At 51.3% G+C, this 27,950-nt stretch overlaps 1 protein-coding gene and 1 pseudogene across 4 annotated transcripts in view; both read left to right on the top strand.

Moving 5' to 3' along the window:
- FGFR1 (fibroblast growth factor receptor 1) overlaps nt 1–27,426 on the top strand; it is a 57,625-nt gene extending 30,199 nt beyond the window's left edge. Inside the window, exons 3-18 of one of the 4 annotated variants that reach the window (XM_055296002.2) lie at nt 8,703–8,969; nt 10,198–10,281; nt 10,539–10,711; nt 12,383–12,506; nt 13,921–14,111; nt 16,650–16,794; nt 18,834–19,030; nt 20,195–20,340; nt 20,574–20,695; nt 21,148–21,258; nt 22,488–22,678; nt 23,639–23,761; nt 23,911–23,981; nt 24,251–24,388; nt 24,516–24,621; nt 25,952–27,426. In XM_055296002.2, the coding sequence (XP_055151977.1) occupies nt 8,703–8,969; nt 10,198–10,281; nt 10,539–10,711; nt 12,383–12,506; nt 13,921–14,111; nt 16,650–16,794; nt 18,834–19,030; nt 20,195–20,340; nt 20,574–20,695; nt 21,148–21,258; nt 22,488–22,678; nt 23,639–23,761; nt 23,911–23,981; nt 24,251–24,388; nt 24,516–24,621; nt 25,952–26,182 (2,420 nt within the window). In that variant the 3' untranslated portion in view covers nt 26,183–27,426. Of the gene's footprint in view, nt 1–8,702; nt 8,970–10,197; nt 10,288–10,538; nt 10,712–12,382; nt 12,507–13,920; nt 14,112–16,649; nt 16,795–18,833; nt 19,031–20,194; nt 20,341–20,573; nt 20,696–21,147; nt 21,259–22,487; nt 22,679–23,638; nt 23,762–23,910; nt 23,982–24,250; nt 24,389–24,515; nt 24,622–24,738; nt 25,818–25,951 lie in introns of those variants that run through there. The other 3 variants (XM_055296003.2, XM_055296004.2, XM_055296005.2) reach the window with 3 other exon arrangements.
- Nucleotides 51–8,692, top strand: LOC129491529 (small ribosomal subunit protein uS10-like; annotated as a pseudogene).
- Nucleotides 27,427–27,950: the final 524 nt, after the last annotated feature.

Below are 27,950 nucleotides of genomic sequence, written 5' to 3'. Positions count from 1 at the left end.
CCAAAGTGCTGGGATTACAAGCGTGAGCCACTGCGCCCAGCCTCTTTTTTTTTTTTTTTTTTGAGATGGAGTCTGGGTCTGTCACCCAGGCTGGAGTGCAGGAGTGCAGTGGTGTGATTTCGGTTCACTGCAACCTCCGCCTCCCAGGTTCAGGTGATTCTCCTGCCTCAGCCTCCTCAGTAGCTGGGATTACAGGCGTGCACCACCACGCCTCGCTAATTTTTTGTATTTTTAGTAGAAATAGGGTTTTACCATGTTGGCCAGGCTGGTCTCAAACTCCTGACCTCAGGTGATCCACCCACTTTGGCCTCCCAAAGTGCTAGGATTACAGGTGTTAGCCACTGCGCTGGACCCGAAGATAATAATTCTAACTCTTAAATACTTCACGAGATTCTAAGTTAACACATGCTGAGAACTATGCTGGTATGTAGTAAGCCTCCACATCCATAGGATAGAAATCATAGTAGGATCAACCTCATTAGTTTCCTATGAGGATGAAATGGGAGGGTCTCTGTTAAAAGCTTTGTACGGCCTATGGGATATAGTGAGCATGCTGGAAATATTGGCCAGTAGTAGTATTGCTGTTTACTCAGATGTTTATGGATCCCTAGATAATATATGGGAAGGCACATGGTAAATTGCAAAGTGCTATGCAAATATGTTGTTATTCTTCACTGGGTTCCTGTTAAGTTGTGAGGTTTGGGGATGGATAACTTCCAGACCAGAGTGGCTGCTATGGGACCAGGCTGGTGAAGTGGTATTTCAAAATACATTTTCAGGTGTGTTTGTCCATGTGGCATGAATGCCTTACATTCATAGTCTTTGCAGAGAGGTATGTTCCCTGGGATATCTTTGGTGGCTCTCTTCTATCCCTCAACTTACAAACTGAAATCATTATTTGTTACTGTTTTCTCCAATGAACCTTCTGTTCCTGGCCGGCCGTACAGCCTGGCGTCATCTCCCACTGCCCCTCAGAGCAGGGTACAGCCATGCCTGTAAGCACTTCATTCTCTTCTGTTCCCCCCAGACATTTCATTTCTCATCTAAATCCTCTCCTCTCCCTTCCCTGTCATTTTGTCCAACCTCTGCTCTCACTGCTGATACTTTATGTTTCGTGATGTCAGAGCCTGTGCTGGACCTGCCTGTACTTGGTCCTGACATTCTCCATTTGTCTTATGTTGCAATATAAAATCTTCATCCATATTAAGGTGCTGTGCAAATCTTAGACCCCTGTTAGGGCAAGACATATGCCTTCTGGGCATTTGCTTCACCCATTTCTCGTTGCACAGTGACAAGGGCTCCCAGAGTCACCTAATGGTAGCTATGTTAAAGAAAGTTCCCTGACCCCTCCTTGGATTTTGAGAACTGGGGTCTCATCTTGTCACAAGAATAGCAAGGTTTGTATGGGTTTGGGCCTCTCATGGTTCCATTCCCTCACCTTTTACAGAGCCCATGGCTGGTGGAAGACACAGATTTAGAATCAAGAATTGGGAGGCCGAGGTGGGTGGATCACTTAAGGTCAGGAGTTCAAGACCAGCCTGGCCAACATGGCAAAACTCCATCTCTACTAAAAATACAAAATTAGCCGGGCGTGGTGGGCGCTTGTCTGTAGTCCCAGCTACTCAGGGAACTGAGGCACAAGAATCACTTGAACCTGGGAGGCAGAAGTTGCAGTGAGCCAAGATCCCAGAACTGCCTTCTAAATGACTGTGGGAGATTTTTGTCCAGTCCTGCTAGAAGCAAAATGCCATACCTGTTGGCTTGTTGGGAGTACAAGCCTGCAGTATTTGGGGGGAAAGTAGAAGGGGAAGAGGGACTCAGTAGGGCCTCATTATCATTAATCGTGTTCCTGAACTTGAAAGCACCACGGGAAAGTCCCCTCCCACCTCTGCCTCTGTCCTTTCTAGCTGCTTCCTTGAGGATTATCAAAAAGTGTGGGTCTCTGGTGGGCTCCTAATTCCTTCTTAGGGGATAGAGACACCTTAGAGAAGCAGGGTAGGTTTGATGTATGAATCCCTGTCACTCACACTAACAGAAGCACTGGTTGCAGCCTGCACAAATTCCCAAGGTCCACCCGCCAGCTGCTTTGATCCGGGAACCTGCGTGGTAATGAGATCAGCAGCCTGAGTTCTCTAACGATGTTCAAGGCAAACCCTAACCCTGACCTTCCCACTCCTGTTGATGAGAACGGTGACTCCATTCTATTGGCATCAAAGCATAAGGCACCTTTTTTTTCACAGTGTACTTTTGTTGTTGTTGAGACAGGGTCTCTGTTGCCTAGGCTGGAGTGCAGTGGCAAGATTATAGCTCCTGCAGCCTTGAGCTCCTGGGCTCAAGGGATCCTCCCTCCTCTGCCTCCCAAGTGCCTGGGGACTACAGGCATGCACCACTATGCCTGGCTAATTTTTTTATTTTTCACAGAGACAGGGTCTCACTATGTTGCCAGGGCTGGTTTTGAACTCCTGGCCTCAAGCAATCCTCCCACCTTGGCCTCCCAAAGGGCTGGGATTACAGGCATGAGCCACTGCACCCAGTCCACAATGCACTGTTAACACATGGCACCTAGAGCCTGTAATAGTGAACAGCCAGTCTTTTTCAGCCTCAGGCTAGGTCACCAGGGAATCCAGATACCAGATGCCCTCCAGCCTCCATTCCCCACCTCATCTCTCAGGAAACAGATGCATAAAGCAAGTGTTTTGGTGCTGCTTCCCTCACAGCATCCCCATTGTGCATTTTGAGGACAACCTTTGTATCTGATTCCGATTAATTAGGTTCTCCAAGAGTTGGAATGTTGGTTTCAAGTGACTGAACAATAAAGTGGCTTTCTTTTCTTCATCTTTCTTGGCCAGTCCAATGAAAGTCTCAGGTAGCTTTTCTCTTGCTAATAGACACCTAATGACACCCTGGCCTGTTGGTCTTGACCAGAGAAAGGCCAGCTTAGGGCAGCTGGAGCTGAAGAGGCAAAGACCTTTCTAATAAGAACATAAGTGAGGGACACTGGAAAGACCAAAAGAGAATGGAAAGTACTGACCTGGTAATTGCAGGGTGCTAGTGAGCAGTCATGCCCCCAAATCAGCCACCTTACATAGAACTCCCCAAGGTCAGGGCCACTGGACGGGGTTGTGACGCAGTCAAGCAGGGCCCAGAAAGCATACAAGCAGTTGGTTCCATCTCCTCCTATAAGAAAGTGGCATCATCCCTGCTTTGTAAACGGAGAACCTGATACACACCAAGAGCACTCCTAGCCATGGAAAAAAAGCCGCTAGAACCCAAGGTTAGGCTGATTTTTAGTTCCTCTGAAAATTAGCTTTTGCCGGATGCCAGATTCAGTTCTGGACCTACTGAGTAGTCTCTGGGTTTTTGACATTGTTAGGCACTGTGGGAAAATTATAACGGGTACATCTGCGCTGAGTTGCTTGCTAATTCCTAGGAGAGACTTGGACATTTTGGACAATTAAGAAGCAATACAGGCCAGGCATGGTGGCTCACGTCTGTAATCCCAGCACCTTGGGAGGCCGAGGCGGGTGGATCATCCGAGGTCAGGAGTTCGAGACCAGCCTGAACAACATGGTGAAACCCCATCTCTACTAAAAGTACAAAATTAGCCGGGCATGGTGGCACATGCTTGTAATAATCCCAGCTACTCGGGAGGCGGAAGCAGGAGAATTGCTTGAACCAGGGAGGCAAAGGTTGCAGTGATCCGAGATCATGCCATTGCACTCCAGCCTGGGCAACAAGAGTGAAATTTTGTCTCAAAAAAACAAAACAAAAAAAAGAAGCAACACAGCTCTTTGAGAAAGATGCAGTCATAAGTGGTGCAGAGTTGCAGTCCGCCCACTCCTGCTCCTCACTTACCGCTGTTCCGAACAAGTCAGCCAGGAAGCCGCACCGCAGCCATGGCTTTTAAAGATACCAAAAAACACCTGTGAAGCTGGAGGTGACCATTCACCAAATTCGAATCCCTCTAATGAGCCACAGCCTAAAATCCCTGGAGAAGGTGTGTGCTGACTTGATTCAGAGGAGGAAAGGAAAAGAATGTCAAGGTGAAGGGACCAGTTTGAATGCCTGCCAAGACTTTGAGAATCACTATAAGAAAATCTCCTTGTGGTGAAGGTTCAGAGACATGGGATCGTTTCCAGATGAGAATCCACAAGCTACCCACTGACTTGCACAGTCCTTCTGAGATTGTTAAGCAGTTGACTTCCATCAGTGTTGAGCCAGGAATTGAGGTGGAAGTCACCATTGCAGATGCTCAAAGTCAACTATTTTAATAAATTGATTAGCAGTTGTTATATAAAAAAAAAAAAAGCAGCAGCAGCAGTATGGGTTGAGCGCAGCGGCTCAACGCCTGTAATCCCAACACTTTGGGAGGTCAAGGTGGGTGGGTTGCTTGAGTCCAGGAGTCAAGACCAGCCTGGACAACGTGTTGAAATTTTAACTTATTTTTTAAAAAAGAAAGAAACATTATACCTAATGTCTGTCAGTTGATGACTGCAATGTGGTATGTCTACACAATTGAATATTATTAGGTCATTAAAAGGAACAAAGTGCTGATTCTATGCTATAACATGGAGGAAGTTTGAACACATGCTAAGTGAAAGAAGCCAGTCACAAAAGATCACATATTGTATGATTTTGTTGATACGAAATATCTAGAATAGCCAAATCCATAGACAGCAGATTAGTGGTTGCTTAGACTGGGGATAGGGGATGGAGGAGTGACTATTATGGGTCAGGCATTTTTTGAGGGGTGGGCGATGGTAAAAATGTTCTAAAGTGAGATTGTGGTAAATGATTGCACAACTCTGAATATACAAAAACCATTAAATGGATGACTGTTACCACATGTGAATTACCTGTCTGCTGTTTAAAAAAACAGAAACAATACAAAATGGAATGTAATTGAGTGTGAATTTGTGTGGTTCAGATGGTAACTGTTTTACAGAGAATTAGAGATGAGACATTGATATAAACAAGGCTTCCTAGTTTCTTGTTTTGTTTTAAGACAGAGTCTGGCTGGGTGCAGTGGCTCACACCTGTAATCCCAGCACTTGCTAACTGAAGATGCAAGGACCAAGGCGGGCGGATCACTTAAGGTCCGGAGTTCAAGGACAGCCTGGCTAACATGGTGAAACCCCATCTCTACTAAAATACAAAGATAAGCCAGCCATTGTGGCATATGCCTGTAGTCCCAGCTATTCCAGAGGCTGAAGTGGGAAAATGGCTTGAACCTGGGAGGCAGAGGTTGCAGCAAGCCGAGATTGTGCCACTGCACTCCAGCCTGGGCAACAAAGCAACTCTGTCTTTAAAAAAAAAAAAAAGTGTCTTTGTCGTCCCGTCCAGTGGCATGATCATAGCTCACCGTAGCCTCCAACTCCTGGGCTCAAGCAATCCTGTCTCAGCCCACCAAGTAGCTGGGACTACAGGCATATGCCACCAAGTCTGGCTAATTTTTAAATTTTTTTGTAGCGATGAGGTCTCACTATGTTGCCTAGGCTGGTCTTGAACTCCTGGGCTCAAGTGAGCCTCCTGCCTCCTGCACTTGAGCCTCCCCAAGTGCTGGGATTGCAGGCATAAGCCACTGTGCCCAGCCCCTGGACATTTTGGATGGTGGACTTTGAGTAGTTTGGGGCAGGAGGACTCTGGAGTGGTGCTGACAGTCCTCAGGAAGGAGTAAGCTTTCCCATGCCAGGGAGGATGCAGCCGTGGCTGAAAGCATCCCAACTAGGGGGTGGGGGAACACGGTGGGGAGGGACAGCCCCTGGTAGAGAGAATGGGGCTGAGTGGAGAGAGTGGAAGCCGATTGCAGGGAGTCTTGAAGGTGAGGCAGGGGTGTGGATTTTATTCTGTACACAGGGTAGATTTTGATCAGGAAAATAATGTCAAGCACATGACAGCTTGGAAGCGGGAGTCTGAGCTGCAGCCCCAGGGAGGCCATTTAAAAGATTATCCCGGCTGGGCACTGTGGGTCATGGCCAGCCACTTTGGGAGGCCGAGGCAGGCAGATCACGAGGTCAGGAGTTTTAGACCAGCCTGATCAACATTCCCCTTCTCTACTGAAAATACAAAAATTAGCTGGGTGTGGTGGCACATGCCTGTAATCCCAGCAACTCAGGAGGCTGAGGTAGGAGAATCACTTGAACCTGGGAGGCGGAGGTTGCGGTAAGCCGAGATCGCAGCACTTCACTCTAGCCTGGGCGAAAAAGCAAAACTCCATCTCAAAAAAAAAAAAAAAATTATCCCAAGGTGGTTCCGGGAAAGGGATAGGACAGAGCATACCTGAGCCACGTTTGGAAGGGAACCGGGGTCTAAGCCTGCATCATCAGGAGGAAAGCGAGCTGATTCTTGAGGCTTTTAGAGATCACGTATAGTGGAGTTTTGTTTGCATATTCTGGTTGGGACGGGCAGAAAGTTACGGATCCAAGCTGGTATCAGCTAGAGCGGGTCTCACCAGGGCCAGTGTTCCTTTGCTGCTTTCTCTTGGGGGGGGAAATAAGTGCCTGGGGGTTCTCTTTGCTACGTTTTTGTCTTTGGCAGCTGCTTTTTTCTCTGGGACCGGCTGCAATAGGCCTTGTGATGCCAGAGGGTAAGAATTCAAGTTTACTCTTGACCAACGGGTTACACAGATCACAAGCTGCAAAATATTTAATCACTGAGGTCATTTGAGGGAAATGAGATTTGATCAATAGAAGTGTCTGCCCTGTTCCTTAAGAGTCGAGTCTAAACTGCTTTTCTCCTACCTTCGTATGGCAAAACCACAGACCGTTAAAAATGGAAAGAATAACTTTTTCTAAGGCCCGCAAAAGCTTATTTTTAATCAGTTGTGTGGTCTACTCACCTTTGTGGTGTTCCCCTTGACCGGACTCACAAAAATGTGTGCAAGCCTAGTGGTTTCTGAGCCCTTTTAAAGCAGCACCCCTGTTTCTGACAACTCTTATTTAAGATAAAGCCCATGGGTCAATGCGGGACTGGGTCTGCAACCTTGGCCCCCCTGAGAGAAACCACTGTCAGTCCCTGTCAGTCGCAGGTCACGTTGCGCGGGACACCCATTTTCATTTTTAAGGTTTCTAGCGGAAGCCTGTTGAGCACTTGAGAAAGACCCTGTTTCAAATAAGGGGGAGTGAAAGAGAAAAGGGAGATTAGAAAGGAAGGCAGTGAAGAGCCAGGGTGACTGCACGTGTGGTATTTATTGAGCAAGCATTTCTTGAGCAACTCCTGGACGCCAGGCATTGTAGTAGGTGCTGGGGATTTGAAAGTACTGACGAACATCCCCACACTCAGGTTCAGAAAGAGGACTGCCCTTCAGTGTGACAGGTGCCAGGAGGGGGAGGGCACCTGACCCAGACTGGGAGTCAGCACCGCCCTCGAGGAGAAGTCACCAACTAGGCTGAGACAGAGGAGTGAGTAGTGAGAGCTGGACAGAAAAAAATCGGGGGCCCTGTGGCCACTGGGGCAGCCGTGAGCCACAGCAGGGGCTGAGGGAGAGCATGCTGTTTCAGAGCCTTATGTGTCGGGGAGCAGCAGTCGCCACTGAGTCTCTTAGGGTGAGCAAATGGTGAGAAAAGTCCTCTCCAATACTGTGGGTGGGATGTGGGTGGTAGGTGAGAGGTGGAAGATGCCAGGAGTACTTTTGAACATCCTAAAAGGAAATAGAAACTTCATTTCCCCTCGTGAGTGCAGAGGGGTGTGTTGAGGAGATGGGTAACAGCCCAGGATGGTGGACTCAGGTGTGTCCGGGCCACGGACCTTCTTGAACACGTGCGGGAAGAGGCATTGGTCAGGGGAGGGACAGGTGCTCTTGGTGGTATCAGATCTTGTGAGGTGCGGACACCCCGGTGGGTCCAGTGCTCCCACGCAGGGACAGAGAAGGATGGGGCACGGGGAGGGAGGGTGGATGGTGGGGGGCCTGAGAGGGTGTGCCCAGGCAGAGGGCTGAGGAGAAAGGACCTTTGTGTGCGACAGCTCCTGCTGCCAGAGCAAGTGTGGGTTTTATGGCAGCTGTAGCCTCCGGTCCTAATATAGTCAACAGCTCCAAATCCCCTGCCCTGACACCTGTTAGCGAGAGGTTCCCTGAGCTGACCTCTCCTTGGGCTGCCCCCCCAACATGTGCATCTGACGCGTCAGGGGCCAAACCCCCACCCTCGCCGAATCGTACGAATCCTGGTCAGACCCCGGTTGACAAATTGCTTTCTCTCGACTTGGGCAGGGGCTGCTGAGGTTTTGAGGGGCGGGGTTTGTTCAGCTGTTGCTAGGGAAGGGTGAGGCTGAGCTAACCCAAAGGAAATGGGGTGTTCCTCTGGCAAGTGGTGATCTTGGCAAAGAACTGAGCGTCTGGGGAGGGGGCAGCTCTGGACACAAAGAAGTCCTGGGGAGGGCCAACCTTTCCCCTTAGGATGGGGGGAAATGAAATGTGATCCGCTTAATGCTGCTACAGCTGCTTCCTAACTTTGCCTCTTTCTTCCTTTGACTTTTGGAGGAGTGGGGTGGAAAAGAGATGGGGGTTCCCAGGCAGCCAGCCATTTCCCCACTGACCCATGCTCCAACTCCCACTGCCCTGGCTCAGTAGCCTCCAGTAAGTGATGGCCCAGGATGGTGCGGCTCCGTGTGGCCAGCGTAATTCCCTTTGTCTCTCCCCTCCTCCCCTCTCCCTGTCTTCCTCTCTCGCCCCTTGGCTTCCCTTCCCGGCCCCGTGGTGGCTGCAGCCCAGCCCTGGGGAGCCCCTGTGGAAGTGGAGTCCTTCCTGGTCCACCCTGGTGACCTGCTGCAGCTTCGCTGTCGGCTGCGGGACGATGTGCAGAGCATCAACTGGCTGCGGGATGGGGTGCAGCTGGCAGAAAGCAACCGCACCCGCATCACAGGGGAGGAGGTAGAGGTGCAGGACTCCGTGCCCGCAGACTCCGGCCTCTATGCTTGCGTAACCAGCAGCCCCTCGGGCAGTGACACCACCTACTTCTCCGTCAATGTTTCAGGTTGGTAGCCAAGCCCTGCCCTTGCCCCTCCCTAGACCCACCCCCTCCAACCCTCTCTGCCAGTTTCAGGGGAAGGTGAACCTCCTCCCCCTCCGTGATCTGCCCCCACTCTGCTTCAGAAACTGCTGCCCACTAACTGCTCCCTGCCTGCCGCGTGGCTTGGCTCTCAGAGAGGTGACTAGGTGGGGTGGGCCCCAGGGCTGGAGATTTAGGGCTTCCAGGACACACCTCGGAGGTGATTGCCAGGGCTCTTGGGATGTTAAGACCCTGTGATGTTTTTCCACCACAGCTTGCCCAGATCTCCAGGAGGCTAAGTGGTGCTCGGCCAGCTTCCACCCCATCACTCCCTTGCCATTTGGACTTGGTACTCGGCTTAGTGATTAGAGCCCCTGAACAGGTGGTGGGATCCCTGCTCTGCTGGAGAGGAACCCAGGTGCACCGCACGGGAGCTGTGCGAGGGCAGCCAGGGAGCCCTGGAGCTCTGTGAACTTGGGAACTTGCCACTCTTAGAATGTGCCTTTCACAAAACTAGGAGTTGAGGAAGTGGAGCTGAAATTTTCTTTATGCCGTTTATGCACCTCGGGGTATGGACTTGGCACCAGGTCCCCAAAGGTGATAGGAAGGACTGGAGAAAGATCTGGCATGAACCCTGATGGGTGACCACATGTGTATCAAGTGTGTTCTTATAAGAAATAAATACTTACTGGGGAGAGGTGTTGGCAGCTGCTGGGGTGGTGGGTGCCCTATCTGCTCTGATTAAGGAGCAGCCCCCAAACCTTAGTGGACACATGCTAGAAAAATTCTGACTGTGGGGTGTTCAGCCCATCCTTTGGAAATAGCGTCTAGCCACAGTGTGTCTAGACCTGCCTGGGTTTCCCTATAGTCAGCCGTCCAAAGAAGAATACAGGCTACCTGGCTCCAGCACACCCAGGTGGCACCACGAGTTGAGAGAGAACCTTTGAATGTAGGACGGAATTAAGTTATATAGGAACAGCTGACCCTGATGGAACCACCCAGTGTGAAGGCTTCCAGGCAGTGGGGGCAGTGCTTTGGGGAAGGAAGGAAACACGCACAGGAACTGTTCTTAAACAGTTTCCATCCCACCAAGAGAGCAGTGGGACTGGGATCCCCATGGGGAGGGTGTCCATGTTCATCTGGAACTGCACTAGCCTTGGTGAAATCTAGGGGTCCCTAGGAGGAAGCTCAGTGCCCCTTCTTCTTCCCATAGATGCCCTCCCCTCCTCGGAGGATGATGATGATGATGATGACTCCTCTTCAGAGGAGAAAGAAACAGATAACACCAAACCAAACCGTATGCGTGAGACACTGTTTCCTATCTTACTGCCCTTTGGGTCTGGGCGTTGGGTTTAAGAGGGGAGGGGAAGGCTGAAAGGGGAGGAGGAGAGGGCACATGGGGTCACGGTGCCTGTTCTGCTAAGTGCCAGACACTGCTCACAGGTGTTGGGCAGATGGGCAGGACACCTCCAGGTCCTGGCCTGGGCCCTGCTCCTGAGCCTGACCAGCTGCTCCTCTCCACCCTGCCTGTCTCTCTCGGCTTTCCCCGGGCAGCCGTAGCTCCATATTGGACATCCCCAGAAAAGATGGAAAAGAAATTGCATGCAGTGCCGGCTGCCAAGACAGTGAAGTTCAAATGCCCTTCCAGTGGGACCCCAAACCCCACACTGCGCTGGTTGAAAAATGGCAAAGAATTCAAACCTGACCACAGAATTGGAGGCTACAAGGTATGTGTGTGTGCATGCGAAAGTTAGAGTACCGGGAACAGGAGAGGCCAAGTTAGGAAGTCCTGATTACATGCTTTTCATTGTTTTAAGTAATACTTTCCACCTATACAGGTTATTCATTAAAATTTTTAAATACAAAAAAATGCAAATAAAGTTTAAAAATTTCTTCAGTCTTCTTTCTGTGTAATATGGTTTTTACATAGTTGAACACATGATGTGTGTAATTTCCTTGCCTTGTCATTTGTTAACATGTCTTTTCATGATATATTTCAAGCATGAATATTTGAAACGTAATTTTTCATGACTGTATAAGATTCCATTATTTTTAAATCCCATAATTTGGCTGGGCATGGTGGCTCATGCCTATAATCCTATCACTTTGGGAGGCTGAGGTGGGTGGATTGCCTGAGTTCAGGAGTTCGAGACCAGCCTGGGCAACATGGTGAAACCTCCTCTCTACTAAAAATACAAAAAATTAGCCATGCGTGGTGGCAGGCTCCTGTAGTCCCAGCTACTGGGGAGGCTGAGGCAGGAGAATTGCTTGAACCCAGGAGACAGAGGTTGTTGTTGCAGTGAGCTGAGATCGCGTCATTTCACTCTAGCCTGAGTGACAGAGCGAGACTGTCTCCAAAAAACAACAAAAAAAGTCCCATAATTTAATGAACTATTTTGTGATATTAGGTATTTTCTGGTTTCACCATAATAAATAATGTTGCAGTGAATCTCTGTCAGCATTTTTAAGTGTGCTTCCTTAGGACAGATTGTTGCAAGTGAAATTACTAACTTTAAAGGGTGTAAGCATTTTTTTTTTTTTTTTAAATTTATTTATTTTTAGATGGAGTCTCACTCTGGAGTGCAGTGGTGCCATCTTGGCTCACTGCAAGCTCCACCGCCCGGGTTCATGCCATTCTCCTGCCTTAGCCTCCCGAGTACCTGGGATGTGCGGGCCACCATTCCCAGCTAATCTTTGTATCTTTAGTAGAGACGGGGTTTCCCCATGTTGGCCAGGCTGGTCTTGAACTCCTGACCTCAAGTGATCTGTCTGCCTGGGCCTCCCAAAGTGCTGGGATTACAGGCGAGAGCCACCGCACCCAGCCAGTAATATTTTAAATTAATTCACCATGCACTCACTACATGCAAGACACCATGCTTTAAATTCTGCAAGATAGTGTTCCTGCCCATAAAAATTTTCCAGTCTGATAGGAGGCGAATGTCCATGAGCAGCTACCGTAAAAAGTAGACTGTGATCAGTGCTTTGGTAGGCAGAGGAAAGGGTGAGCACAGTTCTGACCAGAGACTGGACTGGAGGAGATGGTTTTTGGGCAGTGGGGGCTGGTTTCTTAGTGTAATAGGAGAGGTGCACAGTTGGGAACATTCTTGGTGTATTTGGGAGTGTTTGCAGAAGGCACATCTATCTGTATCACGAATGACCTTGAACATCGCAGTGGAGACTTCTGGAGTCTTTACACCCCGTCTGCCAACTTGCAGAGTGTAAACGGGCTGGTAGGGGGGCAATCCATGCCTTGTTCTAGCCAACCCTGCAGCCTGGAGCCCTGTGCCACCAGGCTCTGATATGGAGGGCAGGTGCCACGGGGTGCCGACATTGTCATGGGGCTTCTGCCTGCATTTTCCTCCAGACCCTCAACATACCCCTTTGGCATTTTCCCTCAGGTCCGTTATGCCACCTGGAGCATCATAATGGACTCCGTGGTGCCCTCTGACAAGGGCAACTACACCTGCATTGTGGAGAATGAGTACGGCAGCATCAACCACACGTACCAGCTGGATGTCGTGGGTATGAGGGCAGAGGCAGCCGGAGGAATGAGTTTAGCAGGAAGAGCCGGGCTTGGAGAACAAAGCTGGGGTGTCCAGGTTTCTTAGGGGCAGAGTCAGGATAGCGATTGGCACTTCTTGGCTTTGTCACCTTGAGCAGGTCACTTCTCCCTTTTGAGCCTCACTTTTCTTATCTGTAAAATAGCGTTAAGATCAGACAGTAACATGTGTCAAAGCTGATTGTCACTGTGAAATGGAAGGTGCTGTTCAGAGTTTGTCCTGAAGGAGGCGCTGTTGGAGAGGTGTTAAATGCAGCGTAACAGGAGCTGTCGCTTAATGCCAGCAATATGCCAGGCTCGTTAAATACCTGCCCTGTAATGCTCGTGGCACACCTGCAAGGTGGGCAGTATTAGTCTAGCCCTGCACAGGAGCACAGGCGCATAGGCTCAGAAAGGTCAGACACCTTGCTAATGCAGAACTGCACACCTGTGCCAACTTCAGGGCAACAGGAGACTCTAGGAAGAACATTGAGACTCTTGGAGCTATTACTGCAACCTTTTCCTTCTAGGAGTGCCGAAACTCACTCCCTAGAGATCACTGGGTACAGAATCTCTCAGCCAGTGTTCTTGATTATGATGATATGGTCTAAAAAGGAGATTGTGGCCAGGTGCAGTAGCTTATGAGCTCCAGGTGGCGTGATGGGATTACTCATGCTTGTGATCCCATCACTTTAGGAGGCCAAGGCTGGAGGATTGCTTGAGGCCAGGAGTGTGAGACCAGCCTTGGGTAACACAGTGAGACCCTGTCTCTATAAAAAAATTTTAAAAATTAGCCCAGTGCAGTTGCATGTACTTGTAGTCCCAGCTGAGTAACTGAGGCTACTGAGGTGGGAAGATCACTTGAGCCCAGGAGTTCGAAGCTGCAGTGAGCTATGATGACACCCTTGCGCTCCAGCATGGGTGACAACAGTGAGACCCTGCCTCTAAAAAAAGGTAAAAAGGAGATTCTGATCCAAGAGGTTGGGGTAAGATCTGAGATTCCGCGTTTCTAACAAGCTCCTAGGGGATGCTGGTAGCACTGCTCGTGGACCACACTTTGAATAGCAGGAGTCAAAGTGACTCTGGTTTTACTTGAGGAGCAGGTTGTGCTGAGGTCTGGGGGTGCAACTGAGTTAGAAGGTTCTCCATTAAAGCATGAGCGATTTACTGTGACTGTAAATATGATGACTGCCTTGGGGAGGAGGATCCTGATGGCTTAGGGCCTGAAGAGAGGGTGTCCCTTTCCCCAGCTCTGTTTTGAGAGGCTTGTGCTCAGCAGAAGTGCTGGGAGGTTTACAACCCGTCACTGGGAAAGCCAAGTGGGGCACAGGTGAGCCCACCCCTCTTTAGCCATGGCAAGGTCCCCATGACAAGCGCCTCCTCTCCCGTCTTCCACAGAGCGGTCCCCTCACCGGCCCATCCTGCAAGCAGGGTTGCCCGCCAACAAGACAGTGGCCCTGGGTAGCAATGTGGAGTTCATGTGTAAGGTGTACAGTGACCCGCAGCCGCACATCCAGTGGCTAAAGCACATCGAGGTGAACGGGAGCAAGATTGGTCCAGACAACCTGCCTTATGTCCAGATCTTGAAGGTAATCATGGCACCAGTCTTCGTGGGCCAGTCTACTGGGAAGGAGACCAGTGTCTCAGAGGCTCAAGTTCCTGTGGGCAGGCTCAGTGCCTCCGAATAGGATCATTCCTCACCCTTCAGGCACACACATTCCATCTCAGTAGGGATCTAGCCACATCCCCCAGGACTAGTGACAGAGGTCACAAAGTGGAGGTGAGCTGGGAACAGAGGGCTGCAGGGGTGGGTGATGCTGGTCTGTAATAAGCTTTGAGAGCAACGTCACTGGGGCTTTGGGGTCAGCTACATAAGGAAGGCATTTGGACCCCTGCCTTTTCATTGCCCGAAACCAGAGCCTTTCCACCAAGCGTTTCCCAGTCTTAGCCCTGTGTCCCAAGTTACGTACGATCTTTCTGGCAAATGGGGTGCATAAGAGCATCTCTTATGAAGAGTTGGAAAAACAAATGCCACATATAAATTCTAAGCCATATGAGGAGTAATGGCGTTTTCTTCCTTTTTCCTCTCACTCCCAGACATTCATTGTCCCTGAATGCTCCATTAATCCAGGGAAGGTAATTGCCTAAATCTCCAGTGGATCTCGCAACAGGAAGGAACCAGAAGCTGGGAAAGTTGTTTACCTCTTTGTCCCAGAGTTAGACCTCATCCTCCCCTGGCTTGGCTGTCTCAGAGATACACTGGCCCTCCCTTCTCTTCTTTGCTGCTGGTGCTAAAACTGCTCTGTAGGTCATTGGCCATGTCTCCACTCACAACCCCTGCTCCAGTCCTGGAGGGAGTGGGTTAAACACAAATAGAACATTCCATTTGAAGCAGTGATTTTTTTTTTTTTTTTTAAATCAAATGCTTTGAACTTTTGAAGTCCACTTGTTCTGTCCTTGTACAAGGGAAAGAAGGCCGGGCGCAGTGGCTCATGCCTGTAATCCCAGCACTTTAGATCACTTGAGGTCAGGAGTTTGAGACCAGCCTGGCCAACATGGTGAAACCCCATCTCTACTAAAAATACAAAAATTAGCCGTGCGTAGTGGTTGGCACCTGTAGTCGCAGCTACTCAGGAGGCTGAGGCAAAGCTAACTGCTTGAACCCAGGAGGCAGAGGTTGCAGTGAGCTGAGATCACGCCACTGCACTCCAGCCTGGGTGACAGAGTGAGACTGCGTCAAAAAAAAATCTAAAAGGGAAAGATAATAAATCTCACTTAACATCTCCCTTCGCTCCCTGGGCCTGCCTGAAAGTTACACGGGAGCAACGTGTGTGGCCATGTCTCAGCTTTGCCCAGCTGACTGGTGTGTCGTTGGTTTGTTCCAGCATTCGGGGATTAATAGCTCGGATGCGGAGGTGCTGACCCTGTTCAATGTGACAGAGGCCCAGAGCGGGGAGTATGTGTGTAAGGTTTCCAATTATATTGGTGAAGCTAACCAGTCTGCGTGGCTCACTGTCACCAGACCTGTGGCAAAAGGTAATGGGGAGATGGATGGGACCCTGTGCTGGGGATTTGATGTAGGCCCCAAGCTGCTGGGGCAGGCGGGGAAGCCAGTACCGGACTGTCCTTGCCACCCTACTGTATTTCTAGTGCCCAGAGCCATGGAAAAATACCCGGCCTGGGAGGCTGGTTTGGTTTGGTATTGTGTTGGTGTCTGTGGGTTCCCTCTCTGCCTTCTGTGTGTTCCTTGGCTGTGTGTGGATCCATGCGAGGACTCACGGGGACACGGTCTTGCTGTGTTACAAATGGTACTTCAGACTGAAGGTGTGAGTGAGTGGCGATTAAGAGAAGGAGCCATAGGCCAGGCACGGTGGCTCATGCCTGTAATCCCAGCACTTTGGGAGGCTAAGGTGGGAGGATCGCTTGAAGCCAGGAGTTTAAGACTAGCCTGGACAACATAGCAAGACCCCATCTCTACAAATTAAATAAATTAGCCAAGTATGTTGGCGTGTGCCTGTAGTCCCAGCTAGTCTGAAGGCTGAGGCAGGAGGACTGCCTGAGCTTAGAAGGTCGAGGCTGCAGTGAACTATGTTTATGCCACTGCACCTCGGCCTGGGTTGACAGAATGGTACCCCATCTCTTAAAAAAGAGAGAGAGAAGGGGTTAGGCATTCCCTTGCATACTCGCGTCTGCTGGCTGTGTGTGCACATGTGCGCGCGAGTGTGTGTGCGTGCGCGTGTGCCTCTGCAGCCCCCGCCATCCCTCCTGTGTTCACCTGGCTATCTTTACCTGAAACCAAACAGCCCCTGCCCGCCGGCCCCATTTCTCCATGCCGCTCACCGCCCGCATGCTCGGATGGGCCAGTGGCTGCCAGCATCTGGTGAAGGGTCGTAACCAGCCGTCGTCTTCTCAGGTCTGCCGGAGTTCTTCCCTCAGGGTCTCTCTCACCCTCTTCCTCTAACAGGTTTTGCTGCCTGGTGGTTTTCGTTTGTTCCTTGTTGCGAAGAAGATGTGGGGGAGCATTTCTTCCTCTAGTCCCCCTTCTCTCTGTCTCCTTCCCTTGCCCTGCGTCTCTTAGAGGTCTCATGTCCTGTGCTTGTCCATTTTGCTTCCGTTGTCTCTTCTAGACTGCTGGAGTTAATACCACCGACAAAGAGATGGAGGTGCTTCACTTAAGAAATGTCTCCTTTGAGGATGCAGGGGAGTATACGTGCTTGGCGGGTAACTCTATCGGACTCTCCCATCACTCTGCATGGTTGACCGTTCTGGAAGGTACACACTGTAACTTCTCCTCTCGATGTCCTGCCCTCACCACGGGCACGGGGGGAGCATGCATTTCCAGGCTTGGGGAAGACTCAGAGGCAGGAGAGCTGGAAGAATGGAGCGGCTCCTGCCTGCCTGGTGCCACGTCCTGCCCCAGCTTTGAGGGCTGAATCCTCTCAGCTCAGAGAAGAGCTTCCCTAGTTTTGCAGGCGTACAGAGGCCTCCCACCCATACACCTGCCTCTGCTCTCCCGCTGGCCATTGCAATGCATGCCCGGGATCTGGGTTTACCCTGCAGCCAGACTTCTCCAGGGCAGGCTCCTTCTGTCCTTGGGTCCAGCAGCCTCCCCCCTCCACTGGGTACTGAGCATCTGAAAAGTCTCAGGACCCTACGCCTCTTCTCCCTTCTCAAGTGCTCAGCCCAGGGGTGGGGCTTGCTGCTTGCAAAGAGCAGCCCACCCTCCTGTACTGCCATCCTATTGCCTTTGGAGAAGGAGGTCAGCCTGGACAGGTGAACTGAGCTGCCTTCAGAAAGGCCTGTCTCAGGCAGCCGCAGGCAGGCTTCATGATGTCCATGTACCCTCTTTGGCTGCTGCTGTCTCTCCTCTCCCAAGAGGGGAGGTCTGCGTGTTGAGCCAGGGAGGAAGGAGCCTGCAGCCTGCTCAGGGTGGTGGCCGGTGACTGCGGGGCCAGGGCTTGCTGCTGTCTCTCGGAATGTCCTGCATGTGGGTCTGGCTGTTCCTGCTGGCACTGCCCTCTCCTGTCTCCCTTCCTTTCCCACTCTGCCCTGCTTGCCCGTCAGGGTCTCCGGATGCCCCTGCTGGAGGCAGAGAAGCGTTCTGTTTTTATTGTCATCCCTGTCTTGGTCCTGTCTGTGCTCCCCATGTGCTCCCAATCAGTTGTCTTTGTTCCTCAACATCAGGGAAAGAAAAAACAGCAACACTTCTCCCTATCATCAGCTCTGCTGTCTCCTTGTCAGGCCTTGGGACGTTCTCTGGGCTCAGTCTAGGGTCGTGCCTCATGCCTCATGCCTCTCTGGGAAGGTTCCCAGGGGCGCCACCTCCATGGCTGGCTGGTGGGTTTTAAAGGGGAAGGTTGGGAGGAGGCCTGTGGAAGAAGGAGGGCTGTCCACACCCGTGGGGCAAAGCGTGTTCTGTGAAACCAGTGCTGCGCATGCTGGGATGAAAGCCTCCCAGCCTCTCGTGCTGAAGGGAAGGGTGGACCGAACTGGCTTAGCTGCTGTGGCAATGGGGTGGGGGGTGAATCCTAATCAGAAGGTGGGAGAAGAGAATCACAAACGGAACCCCACCCGCTGCCGCCACGTTTCCTTAAGTTTTAGGAGTTGGGGCCTATGAGTAGAATTTGAAAGAACTACCAAACAAGCTTATTTTTGGGAATTAAGTCAGCTTTGCCTGTTTACCTGTGTGCCCCGACAGAGATGACACAGACCAAAAGTGGGACATTGGGCAAGGCACAGGCTGGTTCCCTTCCTGTCCTCTGTCCTCATTCTGTGAGTGCCACCATCACCAGGTACTGTGGCCTGCAGAAATAAACAAGGCACCAACTCTGCCCTCAGGGACCCCGTGGCTTCTTAGGGACAGAGGACTCAAACACCTGTGTCCTCACATGTTAAGTGCACGCACACAGTGCTGAGGCTTTGCAGAGAAGGGCCATGGCTCCCTGAGGAGACCAAGAAAGGCACATAGAAGTGACTTCTCAGCTGGCCCTTGCAGGATCCCTGGGTGCCTGTTCCTCTCCAGTCCAGCTGAGCAAGGAGGCTCAGGAATTAATGAGGATGGGGCTTGTGTCGCACGATGGTTCTAGGCCATCCCTCTTCCATGGCTCAAGTCCATTGAAGGCAGCCTCCAAGATCAGAGGGTTGCCTGATCCTCCTAGTGCCACAATCCCAGTCCTACCTAGAACCTGCCATGGTTCTTCTCCCTAAAAGTTCCCAGGGGACAGGAGATAGGTGTTGCTTTTCTAATGGAGCAGGACCTCGCACGGACGGGGCCCTCCGAGCCTGCTAACACCCTGTTCGCACTGACTCAGCCCTGGAAGAGAGGCCGGCAGTGATGACCTCGCCCCTGTACCTGGAGATCATCATCTATTGCACAGGGGCCTTCCTCATCTCCTGCATGGTGGGGTCGGTCATCATCTACAAGATGAAGAGTGGTACCAAGAAGAGTGACTTCCACAGCCAGATGGCTGTGCACAAGCTGGCCAAGAGCATCCCTCTGCGCAGACAGGTAACAGAAAGTAGATGGGGGATTTGCACACTCAGCACCACCTCTCTCTCTGGGCCTCTAATGCCCTGCCCTCTCCATTGTCCCTAATCTACAGCTTTGGGCCTTGTTTTCTGGCTTCTGGGCAAGGCACAGTGGAATGTCATGAACTAAGTGCTGCAGAGTCTGTTTCGAGCTAGTGTAGCCCATGAATTTCCTGCACCCTCCATATCACACTGCAAGTCCTCCGGACCCCTGGGACATGGATTGGGAGGAAGTCCTATTTGGACGGAATGTGCAGCCAATAGCATGAATTTGAACTGTCCCCAGGGGCTGCTTAGAAGTGCAGAGGTGCAGGGTAGAGAAGAGAACTGTCTGTATTAGTCCGTTTTCACGCTGCTGAGAAAGACATACCCAAGACCGGGCAATTTACAAAAGGAAGAGGTTTAATGGACTCATAGTTCCATGTGGCTGGGGAGGCCTCACAATCGCAGAAGGCAAAAGGCACGTCTCACATGGTGGCAGACGAGAAGAGAGCTTGTACAGGGAAACTCCCCTTTATAAAATCATCAGATCTCGTGAGATTTATTCACTATCACAAGAACAGCACGGGGAAGACCTGCCCCCATGAGTCAATGACTTCCTACCAGGTCCCTCCCATAACGTGGGAATTCAAGATGAGATTTGGGTGGGGACACAGCCAAACCATATCAGCCATACCATACCCTTGTCCCCTGTGTGCCCATCCTTCCCCATGGGAGGAAATGGTACAGATGGCACAGGTGTGTGCAAGAATGACCGTTCCCTCAGAAGCCTGTGCTCATTCTGGAAGGTGCTTTGGGAGTTAGGAACCCATAAGCTAAGGCAAAGTATTTGCAAAGAGTCAGGAGAATAGAGTTGTTACTGCAATGATCAGTTATAAAATGTCAAGCTGGAAGAGGTGCATTTGGTCTGCTTATTTTAAAGGTGAGTGAAGTCCAGAAAGGCCAGCTCGTGGCAGAAAGAGGTCAGTCCTAGAAGTTGGGCCTCCTGGTCTACCATGGTCTTTGGACCACTCTGTGTTGGGGAAAGAACATCAGATACACAGACACGTGCCTCTGCCATTGTTGGGAAGCCCTGACTAGGAATGGGAAGGAGTCACCCCTGTCCCTCCTCCTTGCTCTAGGGTGACCCCACTCTTCCTTGCAGGTGTCTGCTGACTCCAGTGCATCCATGAACTCTGGGGTTCTTCTGGTTCGGCCGTCACGGCTCTCTTCCAGTGGGACTCCCATGCTAGCAGGGGTCTCTGAGTATGAGCTTCCCGAAGACCCTCGCTGGGAGCTGCCTCGGGACAGGTAATAATACTTTTAACTCCCAACTTTTTGAAGGCATTCCTTGCTTGCTATTCTAGTGGTGGAAGGTGTGTATACTAACACCTTCTGGGAGGTGAAGGTTCATGAAACACCTGCAGAAACATTCATTTCCACTTTCTGCTTGCAGTTGGGTGAAATACAGAGGTGGAGATGGGGTGCCTCTCAAGGTTTGAACTTCAGCCCCCACTTATGCCACTCTCTGTTTCCCCTGAAAGACTGGTCTTAGGCAAACCCCTGGGAGAGGGCTGCTTTGGGCAGGTGGTGTTGGCAGAGGCCATCGGGCTGGACAAGGATAAACCCAACCGTGTGACCAAAGTGGCTGTGAAGATGTTGAAGTGTAAGTGATGCTTCTGTCCTTGCAAAGAAAATCTTGTCCCATTCCAAGCAAACAGCAGGCCTCGGGCCCAGCAGAACAGCTTCTCTGGTGCCTTTGCTGCCCACACCTGCTCCGCTGCCTGCTTAGGGTTACCTGGGAGTGGAGGGGGTGTTCTGCACCCTGAGATTGTTCTATGACCTCACTCTGTTCTTTGGCGTCAACCTGGGCTGTGGTCAGGTGTTTATCTGGATCTGTCGCTTGCAGGCTTTCCTCACCACATCCCTGCCCACTCACTACCACCTATTGCAACAACGGCTCCCATGAGAGGGAAGACAAAACAAGTTTGGATGAAGTGGGGAGGAGAGAATCAAGTCCCAGGGAAAAGCAGCCCCTCGACACATACCCCACTCCCTTAGCCTTTATCCTGCCCTCCTCCCTTCCCAAGTAAATGAGTCTCAACGTGTTCTTTAAAGCGGACGCAACAGAGAAAGACTTGTCAGACCTGATCTCAGAAATGGAGATGATGAAGATGATCGGGAAGCATAAGAATATCATCAACCTGCTGGGGGCCTGCACGCAGGATGGTGGGTGCCGGCCAGACTGGCCTTCCCTGCCCAGCGGGGAGAAGATCTGAGCTGGGGTATCAGTCCCAAGGCCTCTCTCAGCCACAGTTAGGGAAGGGGGTTAAGAGAGGCTGCTTTGGCAGAGGTTAAAATGTGTTATCTCGGGATCTGGGCTCCGCTCATTGGTGTTCATTCGGGAATACAGATACCTAGATTCACACACGTGGTGTGTTAACAGAGGCAGCTGAGTAATTATGGTCTAAGAGCGCTCAGGCTGGGTGCAGTGGCTCATGCCTGTAATCCCAGCACTTTGGGAGGCCGAGGCAGGCAGATCACTTGAGATCAGGCGCTCGAGACCAGTCTGGCCAAAATGGTGAAGCCCCGTCTCTACTAAAAATACAAAAGTTAGCCAGGCATGGTCACATGCATGCCTATAATCCCAGCTACTCAGGAGGCTGAGGCATAAGACTTGCTTGAACCCGGGAGGTGGAGGTTGCAGTGAGCCGAGATCACGCCATTGTACTCCAGCTTGGGAAACACTCCCTCTGTCTCAAAAATAAAATAAATAGGCCAGGCACAGTGGCTTATGCCTGTAATCCCAGCACTTTGGGAGGCCGAGGCAGGTAGATCACTTGAGGTCAGGAGTTCAAGACCAGCCTGGCCAACAGGTGAAACCCCATCTCTACTAAAAATACAAAAAGCGTGGCGTGGTGGCGCATGCCTGTAATTCCAGCTACTCGGGAGGCTGTGGCAGGAGAATCGTTTGAACCCGGGAGGCGGAGGTTGCGGTTAGCCAAGATCGTGCCATTGCACTCCAGCCTGGGCAACAAGAGCAAAACTCCATCTCAAAAAAAAAAAAAAATGAGCCAGGCGTTGTGCATGCCTGTAATCCCAGCTGCTTGGGAGGCTGAGGCAGGAGAATCACTTGACTCCAGAAGGTGGAGGTTGCAGTGAGCCAAAATTGCACCACTGCGCTGCAGCCTGGGCAACAGAGTGAGACTCCGTCTCAAAATAAACAAACAAACTGGGGCTCTTACCCCAGTGTTGCTCGGGAATTTTCTGGACTGTGCTGGGAATAATTATTTCTCTGATTTTCTTTGGGTAGTAGAATGGATTTCCCAGGTCCCCTAAGAGGAAGCAGGAGATGGGAGGTTGGCCGGGGTGTGCTGCTGGGGGTGGGGTTTCTTTGAGGTGAAGCCAAACCTGCTCACCTGCTGCTGGCCCCATGGCCTCTTCTCCTGTGCCCGCAGGTCCCTTGTATGTCATCGTGGAGTATGCCTCCAAGGGCAACCTGCGGGAGTACCTGCAGGCCCGGAGGCCCCCAGGGCTGGAATACTGCTACAACCCCAGCCACAACCCAGAGGAGCAGCTCTCCTCCAAGGACCTGGTGTCCTGCGCCTACCAGGTGGCCCGAGGCATGGAGTATCTGGCCTCCAAGAAGGTGTGGAACCTGAAGGCTCCCCTGGGTAATGCCAGGGTGGGAACAGAGCACCCCTAGTCCTCCAGCCTGTGACTTGTCATCTTGTGGTGGCGTTGTGGATGCACTGAGCACTGGCCCTGTGTGTTGTCTTAGGCTCTCTGGGAACCGCAGAGTCGAGAACCAGTGTAGCCAGGTGGCCTTGGGGTCAGACTGATGTAGGGTCAGATCTGTGCACTGCCACTTTCTGCGTAGCCTCAGGCAGCTACTTAGCATCTTAAAATTCTTCAAATACAAAATAAGAATAATATCAGCTGGGTGCAGTGGCCAGGGAGGATTGCTTGAGCTCAGAAGTTTGAGACCGTCCCTACTGCATGCAACATCGTGAGACCCCGTCTTTAAAAAAAAAAAAATTAAAAAATTAGCTGGGTGTGATAGAGCGTGCCGGTAGTCCCAGCTACTCGGGAGTCTGAGGTGGGAGGCTAGCTTGAGCCCAGCAGTTTGAGGCTACACTGAGCCATGATCACACCACTGCACCCCAGCCGGGGCGACAGAGCAAGGCCCTGTCTCAAAAGAAAATAAAGTATAACAATACCTGTTGTAGAATTGTTATGAAGATAAAATGAAACTGTGAGTGTTGAGTGCAGTGTTTGGTGTGTAAGGGCTGGCTTGGTTTGAGCCCAGCCCCATGTGGACTTGCTGTGCTGGGAGGCAGGACCTAGGAGCACGCATCGCTGCAGACGCAGCAGAGGCATAAGGGCCAGCCTTTGGGGAAGGAAGGGAGGAGCGCTTGCTGTGATGAGAAGCCTGGAGCTGGCAGAGAACGTCAGAGGAGGGAAAGCAAAAGTTCGGGGACAAAGCAGTGTGGCAGGAGAAGTTCTATGAGACAAGTCAGCTAGTTTGCATGGGTGGCTGCCCGCCCCCCCCCCAGCCTTCCAGCTCCCTCACCTCCCCGCCTCCCGCTCTCCCTTCCTCCTTCCTCAGTGCATACACCGAGACCTGGCAGCCAGGAATGTCCTGGTGACAGAGGACAATGTGATGAAGATAGCAGACTTTGGCCTCGCACGGGACATTCACCACATCGACTACTATAAAAAGACAACCAACGTGAGTGCCGACGGGGCCGCCCTGTGCTGGTGATTTCATCTGAGAAGCGAGGAGTGGGGTGGGCTGAGAACCCACCCCCCAGTCGGTTCCCACCTGTGCCCTCATGGCCCTGCCTGGGGCCACCCCAACCTCCCCTGTGCTGCTTTCAGGGCCGACTGCCTGTGAAGTGGATGGCGCCTGAGGCATTGTTTGACCGGATCTACACCCACCAGAGTGATGTGTGAGTTTGTAATAGCAATTGCCAGGGAGGTATGGGATAGAGAGCTTCTAGCACTGTAGAGTCCTGCCTTCTCCCTGGACTGAGGAGTCCTCTTTCCGCCCCAGAGAGAAAAACAAAACATTGTCTGTGGCCATTCCCTCTGCTCCAGATGTTGAAAGGCTGATCTGTTCTCCACGCTGTCTCCTGGCACTGCCCTGGGTGGAGGATTTGTGCTGGGGGAGGGGAGGCGGAGAAGTTCTAACACCCTGTGGCTCTCCACCCATTTGCAGGTGGTCTTTCGGGGTGCTCCTGTGGGAGATCTTCACTCTGGGCGGCTCCCCATACCCCGGTGTGCCTGTGGAGGAGCTTTTCAAGCTGCTGAAGGAGGGTCACCGCATGGACAAGCCCAGTAACTGCACCAACGAGCTGTAAGCCCGAGGAGAGGTCGGAGGCCTTGAGCCAGGCCCTGGAGCAAGAGTGGGCTTGAGGGTCGGGGGCTAGACTAGAGAGTATCCATCTCCAGGAGGCGGCCCTGACCTTAGAGTTCTGCTGCAGGTACATGATGATGCGGGACTGCTGGCATGCAGTGCCCTCACAGAGACCCACCTTCAAGCAGCTGGTGGAAGACCTGGACCGCATCGTGGCCTTGACCTCCAACCAGGTAAGGCTGCCCATGCCAGAGCCAGAGCTCAGGCCGTCCCCACTGCATGCATGCATGCACCTCCCTGAGCAGGGAGGAGGGTCCCGGCCCATCGCTGCTTCCTCTCGCCCATCACAGGAGTACCTGGACCTGTCCATGCCCCTGGACCAGTACTCCCCCAGCTTTCCCGACACCCGGAGCTCTACGTGCTCCTCAGGGGAGGATTCCGTCTTCTCTCATGAGCCGCTGCCCGAGGAGCCTTGCCTGCCCCGACACCCAGCCCAGCTTGCCAATGGCGGACTCAAACGCCGCTGACTGCCACCCACACGCCCTCCCCAGACTCCACCGTCAGCTGTAACCCTCACCCACAGCCCCTGCTGGGCCCACCGCCTGTCCGTCCCTGTCCCCTTTCCTGCTGGCAGGAGCCAGCTGCCTACCAGGGGCCTTCCTGTGTGGCCTGCCTTCACCCCACTCAGCTCACCTCCTCCTCCGTCTCCTCTGCACCTGCTGGTGAGAGGTGCAAAGAGGCAGATCTTTGCTGCAGGCCACTTCATCCCCTCCCAGATGCTGGACCAAGACCCCTCCCTGCCACCAGGCACTGCCTGGAGGGCCGGGAGTAGGAGCCGATGAACAGGCATGCAAGTGAGAGCTTCCTGAGCTTTCTCCTGTCGGTTTGGTCTGTTTTGCCTTCACCCGTAAGCCCCTCGCACTCTGGTGGCAGGTGCCTTGTCCTCAGGGCTACAGCAGCAGGGAGGTCAGTGCTTCGAGCCTCGATTGAAGGTGACCTCTGCCCCAGATAGGTGGTGCCAGTGGCTTATTAATTCCGATACTAGTTTGCTTTGCTGACCAAATGCCTGGTACCAGAGGATGGTGAGGCGAAGGCCAGGTTGGGGGCATTGTTGTGGCCCTGGGGCCCAGCTCCGAACTGGGGGCTCTGTACATAGCTATGAAGAAAACACAAAGTGTATAAATCTGAGTATATATTTACATGTCTTTTTAAAAGGGTCGTTACCAGAGATTTACCCATCGGGTAAGATGCTCCTGGTGGCTGGGAGGCATCAGTTGCTATATATTAAAAACAAAGAAAAAAGAAAAAAAAGGAAAATGTTTTTAAAAAGGTCATATATTTTTTGCTACTTTTGCTGTTTTATTTTTTTAAATTATGTTCTAAACCTATTTTCAGTTTAGGTCCCTCAATAAAAATTGCTGCTGCTTCATTTTTCTATGGGCTGTGTGAAAAGGGTGGGAATGTCCACTGGAAAGAAGGGACACCCACGGGCCCTGGGGCTAGGTCTGTCCCGAGGGCACCGCACGCTCCCGGCGCAGGTTCCTTGTAACCTCTTCTTCCTAGGTTCTGCACCCAGACCTCACGACGCACCTCCTGCCTGCTGCTTTTGGAAAGTCAGAAAAAGAAGATGTCTGCATCGAGGGCAGGAACCCCATCCATGCACTAGAGGTGCTGGGCAGAGAGTCAAGGCCCAGCAGCCATCGACCATGGATGGTTTCCTCCAAGGAAACCAGTGGGGTTGGGCTGGGGAGGGGGCACCTACCTAGGAATAGCCACGGGGTAGAGCTAAAGTGATTAAGAGGAAGGCAAGGGCGCGGTTGCTCACGCCTATAATCCCAGCACTTTGGCACACCGAGGTGGGCAGATCACTTCAGGTCAGGAGTTTGAGACCAGCCTGGCCAACTTAGTGAAACCCCATCTCTACTAAAAATGCAAAAATTATCCAGGCATGGTGGTACACGCCTGTAATCCCAGCTCCACAGGAGGCTGAGGCAGAATCCCTTGAACCTGGGAGGCGGAGGTTGCAGTGAGCCGAGATTGCGCCATTGCACTCCAGCCTGGGCGACAGAGAAAACAAAAAGGAAAACAAATGATGAAGGTCTGCAGAAACTGAAACCCAGACGTGTCTGCCCCCTCTATGTGGGCGTGGTTTTGCCGGTGCTTCTAAGTGCAGGAGAACATGTCACCTGAAGCTAGTTTTGCATTCAGGTCCCTGGCTTCGTTTCTTGTTGGTATGCCTCCCCAGATCGTCCTTCCTGTATCCATGTGACCAGACTGTATTTGTTGGGACTGTCGCAGATCTTGGCTTCTTAACAGTTCTTCCTGTCCAAACTCCACCCTGCCCCTCAGGAACGGGGAGGGGGAATATTCTCCGAATGTTTTTGGTTTTTTGGCTGCTTGGAATTTACTTCTGCCACCTGCTGGTCATCACTGTCCTCACCAAGTGGATTCTGGCTCCCCTGTACCTCATGGCTCAAACTACCATTCCTCAGTCGCTATATTAAAGCTTATATTTTGCTGGATTACTGCTAAATACAAAAAAAAGTTCAATATGTTTTCATTTCTGTAGGGAAAATGGGATTGCTGCTTTAAATTTCTGAGCTAGGGATTTTTTGGCAGCTGCAGTGTTGGTCACTATTGTAAAATTCTCTTATCTTTGTTTCTCTCTGTAAATATGCACCTGCTAACATTACAATTTGTATTTACGTTTAAAGAAGGCATCATTTGGTGAACAGAACTAGGAAATGAATTTTTAGCTTTTAAAAGCATTTGCTTTGAGACCGCACAAGAGTGTCTTTCCTTGTAAAACAGTGATGATAATTTCTGCCTTGGCCCTACCTTAAAGCAATGTTGTGTGAAGGGATGAAGAATCTAAAAGTCTTCATAAGCCCTTGGAAAAGGTGCTAGAAAAATATAAGGCACTATCATAATTACAGTGATGTCCTTGCTGTTACTACTCAAATCACCCACGAATTTCCCCAAAGACTGCACTAGCTGTCAAATAAAAGAGAGTGAAATTGACCTGAGAGAAAATGAAATGGCCATTTTACTTGGAGGACCAGATTGGGTCTCCTGAGGAAAGGAATCCAGTTTATGTAATGAAGATGTGCCATCAAGGCACTGAGTCTGTCTGGTTTCCTGAGGGTTAAAAGATTAGGGCTGGGATCACCACAGCATTAATCAATACTGCCTTTCCGTCTCTTCTAATTGCCATAGGCTGGAGATCATCGGTCCCTTGGCCCTGCTAATGTAATGTATTGATCTCAGGTAAGTAAGATTGAGCATCAAATGAGGCAAGAAATATCTGTCTCAATGTTAATGAGGTTGCTGTGCTTATTAGCCACCACTGGGTGGAGCCAGCGAGCTGAAGTTTCAGTTGGCATTAGGTGAAGCACCAGTCCGCTCTCAAGTCACATTGGTCCAACTACTACCTGCTAGTGTGTGCTGGTGGTGAGTGGGAAATCTTTAGCCTAGATTTGGCATTACAGAAAAATCGATTGGACAGCACTGATGTGGCTCGTTTTGGAATGATTTAAGTATAGAATTAGACATGACACAGGTG

This window comes from Symphalangus syndactylus, chromosome 10, assembly GCF_028878055.3.
Source record: "Symphalangus syndactylus isolate Jambi chromosome 10, NHGRI_mSymSyn1-v2.1_pri, whole genome shotgun sequence".
Lineage (NCBI taxonomy): Eukaryota > Metazoa > Chordata > Mammalia > Primates > Hylobatidae > Symphalangus > Symphalangus syndactylus.
The sequence above is the reverse complement of the archived record's forward strand: the minus strand, read 5'-3'. Positions and strand labels throughout refer to the sequence as shown.